This window comes from Lutra lutra, chromosome 3 (genome assembly GCF_902655055.1).
Source record: "Lutra lutra chromosome 3, mLutLut1.2, whole genome shotgun sequence".
Classification (NCBI taxonomy): domain Eukaryota; kingdom Metazoa; phylum Chordata; class Mammalia; order Carnivora; family Mustelidae; genus Lutra; species Lutra lutra.
In genome coordinates, this window is record NC_062280.1 from 20997297 (window position 1) to 21011371 (window position 14075).

At 39.9% G+C, this 14075-nt stretch overlaps 1 protein-coding gene across 7 annotated transcripts in view; it reads left to right on the top strand.

The window, feature by feature from the left end:
- UNC80 (unc-80 homolog, NALCN channel complex subunit) overlaps positions 1-14075 on the top strand; it is a 239001-nt gene that overhangs the window by 130170 nt on the left and 94756 nt on the right. For all 7 annotated transcript variants that reach the window (XM_047721936.1, XM_047721937.1, XM_047721938.1 and 4 more), the window contains 2 exons: positions 4986-5186; positions 12381-12488. In XM_047721936.1, coding sequence (XP_047577892.1) covers positions 4986-5186; positions 12381-12488 — 309 coding nt within the window. The remainder of the gene's footprint in view (positions 1-4985; positions 5187-12380; positions 12489-14075) is intronic.

The window sequence follows — 14075 nt, forward strand, 5'->3', positions numbered from 1 at the left end:
AGAAAGAAAGAGAAAGAAAGGAAGAAAGAAAGAAAGCCCGACCGTAGGCCTCTACTTCAGCTGAACCTCTGAATTCTCACAGGATTGGTATTCTGTTGGATCGTATTCAGTTTAAACTTAACTAAAACCAAAGTTTCTTTGTTATGGATGGCTTTTAGGTCAATGTAAGTCAGGGAAAACCCTGAGGGATCAGGTCAGGTTGTTGACCAAGACGGCCTAGGTACCACAGAAGAAGCATCACCATCAGGTTTCTACAGGTTACCACAAATGCTAAGAGCAAGGTCATGGCGTCAGCCTTGTATCTGTATAGATCTGATGGTAAACCAGAACATGGAGATCTTAAGACAACAAAGGCTACACCTCAAAGGGCTCTTCAGAGGTCATAGGCAGGAGGGGATTTCATGGAAACTTTAGGCATGGATTAGAGTTGAAGGTTTGAGCTGGGCAGGAGGAAAGAATGAGAAAGTTAAGGAAGCATAACATCAGATCCACACCTAGCAGAGTACTGCCTGCACTGTTACCCATCTTAGGTATGTTCCTTACCATCTCCTCTCATTTTCATCTGACTTCCTGGTAGGGTCAGGTAAGGGCTGGCTGGTACATGACCCTCCTCAGAGTTTACAGTGCTGTGTCTTCACAACTGGCTGACCCCTAGAACCTAATTTTGAGATTCTCTGAGGCTATTTTTAAAGTAAACTCTTTAGTGAAGTCCAACCTACATCTTGAAAAGCATAGAAAACCTATGTATACAGCTCAAAAATTTTTCACAAAGTGACGGCCTGTGTAACCACCAGCAGTTCAAGAACATTATCATACCTTAGAAGCCCTACACATGCCCTTTAGTAGTCACTACCTTCTCCTAACAGTAACAACCATCCTAACTTCTAACACCATGGATTAGTTTTGTCTGTTTTTGAAATGCATATAATTGATATCTTATGTTATAGAGTGTGTTGTGTTATGCTTTGGTTTGGTTCATGTAAGGGTAAATCCTCCAACTTTGTTCTTCCTCAAGGTGGCTTGGTCTTTGGCCATATTCACTTCCATTTAAAGTCACCTGTCAATTTTCTTTTCCTTTTTTTTTTTTTTTTAGAGAGAGAGAACACAAATGAGCAGGAGGTGGGGAGCAGAGGGATAGGGAGAGAGAGAGAGACTCTTTTTCTTTCTTTTTTTTTTTTTTTTGAGAGAGAGAATCTTAAGCAGGTTCCATACGTAGCATGGAGCCAAGTGTAGGGTTCGATCTCATAACCCTGAGATAATGATCTGAGCCAAAATCCAGAGTTGGATGCTTAACTGACTGAGCCACCCAGGTACCCTCACCTATCAGTTTCTATTAGAAAGCTTTTAAATCATATAATCATAATCATAATCATTTATAAAATCATATAAAGCCTCATATTGAATATAAGCATCATTTAATATTGAGGAATTGAGTTCTTTATTATATTGAATCTTCTAATGTATAAAGTGGTCTATCCCTCTATTAATTTATGTCCCACCATTTAGATTTCCTTCAGTAATGCTTTTTAGTTTTCCTTGAAGTATTTGTGTAAGCCAGTGTTGTTTCTTTAAGTAGAAATCTTAATCTAAATGTTTCTTTGAGGGATGATTTTTATTATAAATTCAACATATGTAAGATGATTCAGACCATTCAGATTTTCTATTTCTTCTGGGAGCAGTTTGAACAATATTTTTTTCCCCTAGGAATTTGTTAATTTAATCCAAATATTTATATTTATTAGCAAAAAGGTATTTATAATGTTCTCTTAAAATCCTTTTGAATTCTGTAGGATCTACAATGATGTACCTTTATTATTTCCAGTGTTCATGGGTTATATCTTTTCTTTCTTTCTTTTTTTAAATCAGTCTTGCCACAAGTACCTCAGTTTTATTAACCAGAAAATCAGCTTCTGGTTTGTCATTCGGGGGATATTTGATTTCTGTTTTGTTAATTTCTCCTATTACCTTTATTAATTCCTTCTACTTTCCTTGAGTTTAACATGTATTCTTTCCCTAATTTCTTGATATAGATACTATATCAAGATTTATATTATATATAAAACTATAGATGTTCCTTAGGAAATTTAGTTGTATCATGCACTTGATACATCCTATGTTCATTACCATTAAGTTACAATATTCTTTAATTTTCATTTTGATCATACATATTTAAAAATCCATGACTGCTAACTCTAATATATGAATCTATTATATTCTTTTAGTCTGTTCCTTAATATGCCTAGTGATTTCATTGACTATCAGGTATGGTGGGTGAAAAATTGTGGAAGCACAATGATGGATACATGCCATTATACATTTGTCAAAACTCATAGAATGTACAGCACCAAGAGCTAACTCCAATGTAAACTACACGCTTTGGATGATAGTGACATGTCGGTGTAGATTCACTGATTATAATAAACGTACCACTCTGATGGAAGATGTTGATAATGAAGGTCACTGTGCATGTGTGGAGGCAAGGGGTGTTTGGAAGCTCTCTGTACAGTCTGCTCAATTTTGCTATAAACCTAAAACTGCTCTAAAACAAAGACTATTAATTAACAAAAGAAAACATGGGATTATAGAGGTTCCCAATGATGCTATCTCCCTCCAGAGAGGATTCACCCTATACAGTAAAGATCACCACAGTCCTATCAAGGACGAAGTTGACTTGACTAGATGTATTGCTATCCACCCCCCCTCACAGCCACCTCCCACCCTCCCAACACACACCTCCCAGGTGAAGCATTCCAAGGTTCCCAGTGAGAGTTTGGGTGTGCCCCCAGTCTTGATGGGTCAGAAACTCCAATTTTACCTCCTCATCACAGTGAAACTACCAAAATCTCCATTCTGCTTGTCAGCTGGTTTCTGCTTGGCTGCTTAGTTACTCAATCAACAAATGCCTAGAAGGCAAGTGCCAAGTCTCATTTCTCCAAACTTCCCTTCTCTACTGTCCACTCAGTTCTTCCCATTGGCAATTCTGAACTCCAATTTTGATCTTCCAGTTCTCATGAAATCGCCTAAAGCTTTGCCCGCCCCCTTGACTGCTTATGCCTGAAGGAGAAATGTGGCATGTACCCACACTGTGCTTACATCAGTCAACACCCTTTCCACATCTTGTCTTTCAAGTCCTGATTGCCTGGGTTAAATGCAATCTTATGCATTCAAATAAATATATTCAAATATATATATTAATGTAGTTGTGTGTATGTTAAATAACACACATTTATTAACTCATAGTTTCTATGGCTCAGGAATCCTGGCACAGTTTAGCTAGGCCCTCTGCTTCAGGCTCTCTCACAAGACACCAAAGTACTAGCTAGGACTGGGGTCTTATCTGAAAGCTTGACTGGGAAAGAATTTGCTTTCAAGCTCATGTGATTGTTGGTAGAATCTCAGTTACTCAAGAACTGTTAGACTGAGGGCCTCAATTTCTAGCTGGTTATTGGCCTGAGGCCACCCCTATTTCTTTGCTCTGTGAACCTTTCCAACATGGCAAACCCAAAAAAGAGAGTCTGGTAACAAGAGAGAAGTCAGCATCTTATGCAATCTAATCACAGAAGTAACATCTCCTCACCTTTGCTGCATTCTGTTGGTTAGAAGTAAGTCACTAGGGCAGCCCATACTCAACAAGAGGTGGTTTCACGAAGTCATTAATACCAGAAGGTGGGATCATTGGGGAACATCTTAGAACTCTACCTAAAAGACATTCCTGTGCATAATTTTAAAAATACAGATTTCTAGGTCACCTCCACCCCAGATATTGTACCAGATCAGAATCTTTGATAAACTAAAGTCTGATCATATGGTCATTTGTGTATTTATTTGGTTTTGGTTATTGTTGCTAAGTTTTCTCAGTATTTCTCTTTATCAGCCAGATATGAGAAAAACAAGGGAAACCTTACAGTTCTTATATGTACCCTCCCTTACACCAGTATATACAGGAATAGCAGGGATGTTCACTGAATCTCAAGAGAGATCTGGATATTCTGCTCAGACAACACCTATTTTTTTTTAACTTAGAAGAGTGTGAGATATTGTTATCTGAGTTTGACAGAGTATAGAGTTGATTATTATTGTTATTTTTTCTTTGCCTCAGAGTAAGCAGGTCCTCTTATTCTTGAGGAAATATGTGGCAGCCCTGCGTAGTAGGTTTGATTGGCCTTGTCCACGTAGAATTACTTTATGTTCTCCATCCAGTATGGCACACAGTCTCTCACAGATTAGGTGTTGGGGTAGGAACTGGTTTCATGAAGGATGGATGCATTCAGAAGATTACTCTATGGATATTTAATTAGCCTTGTGGACACTAGAATACTGTTGCCTTTTTCAGAGGGCAACTTCAGAAGTTACAAACTCAAAGGTCTTCATTCCTTATCTTAAAAGAACCAGATACTTTAAAACAACTGAGTTCTTGAATCCCACTTGGGAAATCTAGGTGATGGGAGGATTTGAGCCGGATCAAGCCCCAAGAGCTAGCGTGGCTGAAAAGCTGGAGAAAAATTAATTTGTAGAGAGGGGAAATGAAGCTCTATAGTCAGGTTCAGGCTCAGCTGAAGGTTATAGGCCAAGGTAGAACAAGCAGAAGTGTTTTCAATTCCACATGGGTTGGCTGGAGTTAAAGATATCCCAGGACTGTCAAAGGCCAGCCAAATCCTTTGGCAGAGAATTTCTCACGAGTCACTGCTCTTCTTCCTGACTCCTTCCACAACACACAAGCTGCAAAAATAAGGTGGTTTAAGTTTAGAATCTTCATTTGAAACTGTTGGGAAATCATAACGCTCGATTGTAATTGGTTTAAGCTTTTCGAGGTCACTTAACCTTTTCTTGTTCCAAAAATCTCCTTCTGTCAAGTGTGAATGGAGAGAGCCAAGAGGCCAAGTACATAAAGAGTTGTAACCCTTTGCTTTCCTGAGGGACTCAGTGACTCACCATGGTGTCAACGCTGATGACCTGGTTGAGTCTCGGGAACGTGTGTTTTCCAGGTCATGATCTTGCTGTGCAATCAGCAGAGCTTCATCTGCACCCACGTCGACTACTGCCACCCTCACTGTTACCTGCACCACAGCCGCTCCTGCGCCCGGCTGGTCAGAGCCATCAAGCTGCTCTACGGAGACACCGTGGACTCCCTCCGGGAGAGTAACAGCAGCAGCAGTGTGGCTCTCCGGGGCAAGAAACAAAAAGAGGTGAGTGAACCATCACCTGGTTATATGCCTCTGATAGGGAAGATGATGTCCCAGCAATCTTCTCTCTGGAAATACAAATTGCAGTCCATCGCAGGTGTATAAATCAGGTTACAGATCTGTGTGATTTTGAACAAAGGTAGAAGGGGAACAAAGTAAGACAGGTGCTTTATCTTCGTATCCGTGAGCATACGTGGTATCTTTTCCCAGGTTTTGTTTTATTTCTGGGAATGAATATGCATTCATAGGGGTGTGGGTGATGAGTGGGTCATAGTGGTAGACAGAATAATGTCTCCCCAAGAGGTCTGTATTCTAATTTCTAGAACCTGTGAATAGGTTACCTTATGTGGCAAAAGGGATTTTGCCTGAGGGAATAAGGTAGGAATCTTTGAAAGGGGAAATTACTCTGAATTATCCAAGTGGGATCATTGTCATTATGTAGGTCCTTATAAGTGAAAAATGAGGTATCAGTGTCAGAGTTAGAGAGGGAGATGGGACACAGAGGCAGAGGTTAGAGTGATCCAGGGCCATAAGCTGCGGAATGGGACAGCCGCTAGAAGCTAGAAAGATGAAGAAATGGATGATTCCTTTGAGCCTCCAGAAGGAACCCAGCCCTGCCAATCCATTTTAGATCTGACCTCAAAAACCGTAAGATAATACATTTGTGTTATTTTGCACCACGAATTTTGCGGTAGTTTATTACAGCGGTAATAGGAAACTGACATGGTTTATAAGTTTCTTATTAAGGAATAAGTAATAAATGGCCCAATTGTTCACAGATAAATAATAGAGTAATCTAGGTCAAATCAGAGCAAAGGAATCTCCTTAAAGAAACTCTTACATTTTCCAAGCATTCAGCTGCTCTTTCTTGACAAGTACACTGAACAGCTGAGCTGGCAGGAGATGAAGACGGTAACCAGGGCTGCCGTGGTCCTGCCGGGAAAGACTTGGGTCACCCACCTGCCCCAGAATAGGCATGATGGCCAAGACGCCTGACCCCGTGCTGCTGGCTGCCCCTGCAGCTGCTCCTCACAAGTGGTTTTACAAAGAGATTTTGATATAATACCTATTCATTTCAGTGAGCATTCATTGTGCACCTGCTGTTGGTACACTGGGAGAAGTAAAAAGTAAATAAGTAGAATTAGAGGATCCTTCCCCTAAGGAGTTTGCAAGCTGGGTTTGGTGGGGTGGAGGAAGGGTCATAAAATTCAAATCAAGCAACTGGAGAATATGAGCAATAACAAAAAATACACAGTTGAGTCATGCAGCAATTTGTAATGTTTTAGCACTCACAAAGGAATTTTTTTTTAATTATAATACAGTTCATTGAAGAAATTTGGGGTAGTACAAGAGATCCTAAAGAAAAAAAAAAAAACCCTGTATTTCATGCATAAGTGTGCTGTTTGCACACGTATGAAAGATCCAGGATAGGATCTTTCAGTATTTTTTTTTTCAAAGCATATAAGAAAGGACTTTGTCAGTGATACATACCTGTGTTACTGACAAAGTGCTTTTTGATTCTTATAAACTTTGTGCAAGAGATACTGTACTCATCATTTTACAAATGAAGAATTGGAGGCTCGGAAGGATGGGACTGTCACAGTTCACATCTGTAACATACTTAGCTAGACTTTTATTTAGAAATATGGAATATCAAATCCAGAGCTTTTTTTTTTTAAATCTCTATTAGAGTATCAGAGATACTCTATTGTATCTCATGGTATTCAGACTACACATATCTGCGGGAAAATCTTGGGAATAGATCAACGTGGGTAACTTCCTGAACTGTTAATGATGTCATAAAAAGAAACATATAGGTACATATATCCATGTGTGTATATATGTATACAGATATGTAGATATATTTTTATTTAAGTAAAAACTCTCTTAGTTTTAGGAGAAAACCACGTATGTTGGAATTAATGTTCATTGTTCATCATACATACTCTGAGATTTCTTACTGCTCCAACTATACCGTCACCTGTAATCCATATCCATTTTAGTCTTTATCCTGTGAGTGGTGGAGAGCTCTGAGAGTTAAAAGATCAATCTGCCTGCAAAATGAGGCCCCTTATCTCCCTGCTTCTCCTCTGCCACTTAATTATAAACTTCCGGGGAAGTCTTGCACACTGTTTCCTATGCGGTACCTGCCAGAGTTCCTCTCTTAGAGTGGAGGGACAGTAAGGACTGAGCGGCCAGCCGAGTGGGCTGTCTAGTTTATGAGTGCCCTCTGCCCCTAGCCCACCAGGGATGCTGGCCGGAAGCAGCAGAAGAGGCTTGCCAACCTTAGGCATGCTTACAGTTTAGGAAGGCAAAGAGAAAGTAAAGCAAGAGTTAAGTGGCCTCTAATCTTAACATATTTAAATTAGTCATGCAGGTGAAGAGCTGAAAAAATGCATTGAGTCTGCTGCAATAAACATTTTATTTTCAAAATGCCAGCCTCCTGTGCAAGCTCTTTTTTGTTCTCTCATGATGTTTCCATTTCCTGGGCTGAATCTGTCACATAAATGAACAATGCCCACATTTCTAGAGCCATACTGAAAACAGAGTAGGCAATAAATCAAGAATAAAAGCAGTGATTCTGATTAAAATTGATCCTTATGAGCAATTGATATTTCATTCCTGTTTCCTTTTGAATTGGTTTTTATGGCAGAATATATTTGTGGCAGCTAGTACATTTTGTAACCAATGTAACTCTGATCAATCTGCTAATCTACATTTCAATGCTCAGAGACACACTGTACATCCTGTTAGTCTATTTTAGTGCACTTCCAAGCTTGAGGGGTTTTTATATACTATATATTACCTTCACCAAAATATTCTTTCATTTTTCCTTTATATATGTATCTTTTCCAATGCCATGTTCTAAACAGAGTAAATTTTCAGTTAGTGCTTCCTGATGAAAGAAAAGGAGTAGATAAAACAACTTTTTTTTTCCTTTCACCCAAAAAGGTTAAAAGGGTACAAGGTGATACGTGCCTGAAAAAAAGGGAACAGTGTCAGTAAATTCTGTGAAGCCAAAGCAAGTGGCAAGGGGCCAGCTGATTTCCTGCAGGACTAATGTTTTTTCCAAAGCTTTGGAAAACACTACTGTGAGACCAAAACCAGGCTGTAGGTCTTGATTTCATCTGCTAGAATGTCTCCCCATTCAAATTCACGTGTCAAAGATGTGTGAGGCCCAAAGGTCTAGGTTACCTTTGGGGAAATAATTAGACTTCTCTTGGCATGAAATATGTTTCCAGGAAGATCTCTTTCCCAGAGTGCTTGGTAAACTGACTCTAGTTTTCTCAATTTTTTAAAAATATTTTATTTTTTTATTTAATTGACAGAGATCACAAGTAGGCAGAGAGGCAGGCACGGAGAGGAGGAAGCAGGCTCTCCGTGGACAAGAGAGCCCGATGCGGGGCTCGATCCCAGGATCCTGGGATCATGATCTGAGCCGAAGGCAGAGGCTTTAACCCACTGAGCCACCCAGGCGCCCCTAGTTTTCTCAATTTTATCCCTTTTTTTATTTTTTAAGATTTTATTATTTGAGAGAGAGCACACAAGAACATAAGCAGGGCAGGGACAGAGGGATAAGCAGACTCCCCACTAAGCAGGGAGCCCCAATGTGGGGGGCTCAATCCCAGAACCCAGAGATCATGACCTGAGCTGAAAGCAGACACTTAACCCACTGAGCCACCCAGGCACCCCCAGGTTTCTTGAATTTTAAAATACCATATTATTTCCACAATTCTTCCTCATTCATGGCATTTGTCTACTTTAATGCTTACCGTGATTTTTCATTTGCTTGTTTATTATCCGTCTCTCTTAGTAAGATACGTTGTCCATGAGGGCAAACATCAAGGGAGTTTTGCTCCCCAGCAAATCCCCAAAGGTTAGCCCAGTTCCTGGCATTTGGTTAACTCATAAGAAACACTCTTGAATTATTAAATGAATAAATTAATTTTTTATTTAAAATAATTATTATGTCTCTCTGGTCAATAATCTTTTATTGCAAGAAACCCACTGAAACTTGTTCAAATAATTAGTTTCTTCAAAGGACATAGCAGAATCTCATGAAACCAAGGACCAACCTCAAGAGCCAAGCTCCAAAGGAATGGGAACCAAAGCTGCTGTCCCTATCAGAATCAGCCTAGTTTCTCACCTGTACTTCTTTCTGCATCTCCGTCTTCTTCCTCATCTCTGTCCTCTGACCAACAACTCCTGTGTTTGTTCACCTTGTATGTGACCTGAAAATCTCTAGGTTGCATCATCATTTCTCAGTCCCAGCACCCATCACTACATGAATCAGACTCTGTGTCCCTTAATTCCATAGGACAGAAGTTTGGTGGACTCCATTCTTTCTCTTTGTGATCCAAACATCATTGGATAAAGCCCTGGTCAGTCAAAGGACTGGTTTTGGATTACAAATTTGATCAACAGTGGTCAGAATGAGGAGAGAAGTCACAGAGCCAAATATGGTGAATGTATGTCCAAGACATACAGAAAGAAGAAAATGTCAGTGGTCCAAGGTCTACACCAGACCACAACAAGCATGCCCCAGGATCTCTGCCACTTCCTGGGGCTGTGTAGCTGCCTCCCGTTGGTAGATTGACTCAATAATGAATGCCATCCTCTATTGGTGATACATTCTGACCTTTGGTCTTGGATTACTAGTCTTGGGTTTCTTTACATGTCCCAGCTTGATGTGTAATTCCAACCAGCATAGGGAACTCATAGTCCAATGAAATTTCTTACTCTTCCATGAAACACTAGTAACAAAAGATGCCTTCAGAACTAGCCTCCTCCTGCATCCAGGAATTAGTTCTCTTCTGGCCAAGTTTTACATCGAGTTATAAAAGCCAAGAAGCAACTGATATTAGGCTTGTCAGTCTGACTAGGGGTCACACCAGTAGAGGGACTTGAGGACTTTCACAGTGTATCCAAGTGCCAATCACACAAGTATGCATCTTTGGTACCTATCTTTCAAGCCTCAACAAGTCACTCGAAGAATCACTAGCCCATCACCCTAGAGTGAAAGCCCTTCCCTTTCCTCTAACACAAGCATCCTAACAATGATGAGGCACCAGAACACATCATGCATCCTAGGGAAGTATGCATGAATACCAAATATTTGATATCTGAGAAGCTTGACATATACTTTCTGTCCCTAGTAAACGAGATTAAACAGAATCCTACATTCCCCAGAGTGTCAGAGGCAAACATGAATGTTCACCCTTTTTCTTCTAAGCTGGTATCTGCCTGATTAAAAAACCTATAATTTAACCAAGAGATATTGTTCAAAAGTAACCCTGAAAAAGATAAAATGTCCAGCCAGAGAAGAAAAGGTAAAATATTAACAAAATTTGAAAATCATATTTTAAATCCTATTTTGAAAATCTTATCTAGTTACCTGGGGGAAACATCACAGGATCCTAATAAAATGAGTTGTTTAAAATTATGCACTACATATAGGACATCCTCACCATTGTACTAAGACACACAAAATGAAAAAAAGTCTGAAAGGAACAAAATAACAGCTATCACTGGTTAAGGATTATAGGGGTTTCTGTTTTTTTTCTTCCAAGTTTTTCTGTCTTTTCCAGCATTCTGAAATTTGCACATATAGTTTTATAAATAGAATAAGAGAGATGCCCCTTTTAAAATACCTTGACTTTTTATCGGGCTTTCTGCTCGGCAGGGAGCCTGCTTCCTCCTCTCTCTCTGCCTGCCTCTCTGCTTACTTGTGATTTCTCTCTGTCAAATAAATAAATAAAATCTTTAAAAAAATAAATAAAATAAAATAAAATACCTTGACTTTTTAAAAAGGATGTTAAATACACACCTACATTTATATGGAAAATTATTGCCATGTGATTTTATTTTATTTTATTTTATTTTGCCATGTGATTTTAGAACAGATTCCAAGTTACAAAACAGGCATGGGTCTTGCTGTATATTGTTTATACATTCACAGAAAAAAAAAATGCAATGCATCATTTGAGGGTTTATCTCCTCAAATGATATGTGTTCCTAAGTATGTGCCTCCACATTTTTATCTTTAGAAAACACAGTAAGAGCTCAGATTCATTTTTTTCGAAGTAGATTCATTCTAAAAGTTCATTACATACCAGTCACTCACCAGATGCATTGTCTTGAGTCTTTCTGTCAGAGTTTTGAAAGACTTTCTTGGAACATTCGTGTACTTTTAGATTTGTCTTTTCTTTTCCAATATCTCCACCTATAACACTGTGAAACTCTGTTCAGAATTCTTAAGGAGTTCCGTTTTTTCCTCAGCATTGAGGAAGAAAGTGTTTCATTGACACGGAACTGGAAAAACAAATGAGCGTTTATTGTGTGTGGAAGGATGGATTCCCTCTTTGCACAGCCCACAGTGCACAACTAGGGGAATCAAGACTCCGGATAAATAAACAACAGCCTGTCACCATTAGGACCGATCATTCTCTCAGCTGCTCTGTCCCCGCCATCCCTTGGCATTTAGGGAGTTGGAGGAAGAAAGCCATCTCCTCCGTGCTTATACAGAAGTCAGTTTTATTCTGGACCCTGGTTCAGGAAACAATCTGAAAAAAGAGCTACTGCCTCCTGTAGACCAGTGTGGTTTTGTTTTTTGTTTTTTGAGGATTTGGGCTTTTTTAAGGAAACCATTTTACCTTACAACTCGGGCCTAGATAGTAAGTGCTCTGAACCTGTACTTTCTTGATGACTCTTTTATTTTTTACTTCCTAACATTCTTTTAGCAAATATATTCTTTCTACTATGACCAAATGCCCAATGTGTATCATCCAATCCTGTAAAGGGGCTATGAGAGAGGGTTTTAACTGACTTAATTTTTAAAAAGATGTGTGTTTTTAACAGCTTCATGGAATATAACTTGCTCTGAAATGGAAATCAAAAGGTCCTCGTCCTTTTTGACTTCTGCTCACAGCCAGCTTTGTAACTTGGTCAAGGTATTCCGCTTCTTTGGACATCAGTTTCCATCATGGTAAAAGAGGAGTTTGTAGCCAAAGATCCCTGAGCTCCCTTTCATTCCAAAATTAATTGTTTTTACCACTTTCGGAAGGTATGGGCCTACAAGGCCTACGTCGTCCCTCCCATTAAATGAAGACAGTTGTTTGGAAAATTTGGGGGGAAACAGCGTTGCTGGCTTTCAAGAGAAGGCAACACTCTTCGTCACCTATCTTATATTCTTTGCAGTGTTCAGAGAAGTCATGCCTGCGGACACCTTCTCTGAAGAAGAGAGTTTCAGAGGCCAACCTGGAAGGGAAGAAGGACTCCGGAATGCTAAAATACATCAGACTGCAGGTACTGACAGCTGGATCAGAAACATTCATGGAGCTGTAATCAGGAGGGGGCGCCAGATAGCCCATTTACAATGCTCGAGACATCCAGTGCCGCTCAGCACAGTTAGCATGAAGACCCCTTTAATTGATGGGGAAGAATGCTACCAAGGGTGCAAACCAAAAAATCCCCTTCTTGTTAGCCAGCCAGCTTCCACAGAGACACGGCTGGAACCATGCCTCCTCCCACTCTCCCAATTCCATGGAGCCAACCCCCACCAGCATGTGGTTGTGATGCTCACCACTCTTAGAATGTGACTTTCTGAGTTCAAATCCCACAGCTTCCGCTCTGGCTCTAGGACCTTGGATAAGTCACTTAATTTCTCTTGGTCTTAGCTGCCTCATACATAAATAAGGTGGGGATTATAACACTAGGCCCATTTCAAAGGATTATTGCATGGATTAAAAGAGATAGTACACTTATCTTTTTTAATTTCCTGGTTGACCCATTCATTCTTTAGTAGGATGCTCTTTAGCCTCCATGTTTTTGAGTTCTTTCCAATGTAGCTGAGTTATGGACACTGGGGAGGGTATGTGCTATGGTGAGTGCTGTGAATTGTGTAAGACTGATGATTCACAGACCTGTACCCCTGAAGCAAATAATACATTATATGTTAATTTTTTTTAAAAAAGAGAGAGATAACACACTTATCTTCTTATCCAGTGCAAGACACATTGTTACATTGTTATTACAACCTAAGGTCTAAATCATTACACACATTCCCCAAGGTGGGAGAGGGGGTTCCTGTGAAAAATAACTTGTTGTTCTGGAAAGTTTTTTTCTCTTTAAAGATTTATTTCTCTGTTTTAGAGAGAGAGAGAGGGAGAGACAGCAAGAGCAGGAGGGGCACAGGGAGAGAATTGCAAGCAGACTCCACACTGAGCACGGAGGCTGATGTGGGGCTCCATCTCACGACTACGAGATCATGACCTGAGCTGAAACCGAGAGTCTGTTACTTAACCAACTGTGCCACCCTGGTGCCCCTTCTGGAAAGTTTTCAAAGTGGTTAAAGACCTAGACTGTCCACAACTTACACTGATCACCTGAATTATCTGAAATAATGGGGGCACCTGCGTGACTCAGTGGTTGAGCATCTGACTTTTGGTTGTGGCTCAGGTTATGATCTCAGGGTCATGGGATTAAGCGCTGCCTCAACCTCCGTGCTCAGTGGCTAGTCTGCTTGCAATTTTCTCTCCTTCTCCCCTTTCCCTGCTCACGCTCGAGCTCTCACTCAAAAATAAGTAAATAAAATTTTTAAAAAATAAATTATCTGAAATAAATAGGTTAAATAGGATTTTTGTGGCATAATCTAGGGCAATAACCACAATATACAATGTTTCAAAGGGACAATGTCATCCAGGTTTACTGGCTTAGAAAACTAACTCTCTGAATGGAACTCCTTTCTAAATTAGAAGCTGCTCATTGATTGCCGTGGACCATTAGCTCCTAACAGAAAGGAAAACAGGATGCTTTAAAAATCTACTAACACAAAGATATACTGGCTGGAGTCTTTCTTTTCTCTTAGAGCTTATTCTACAGTTTATTCCTTCG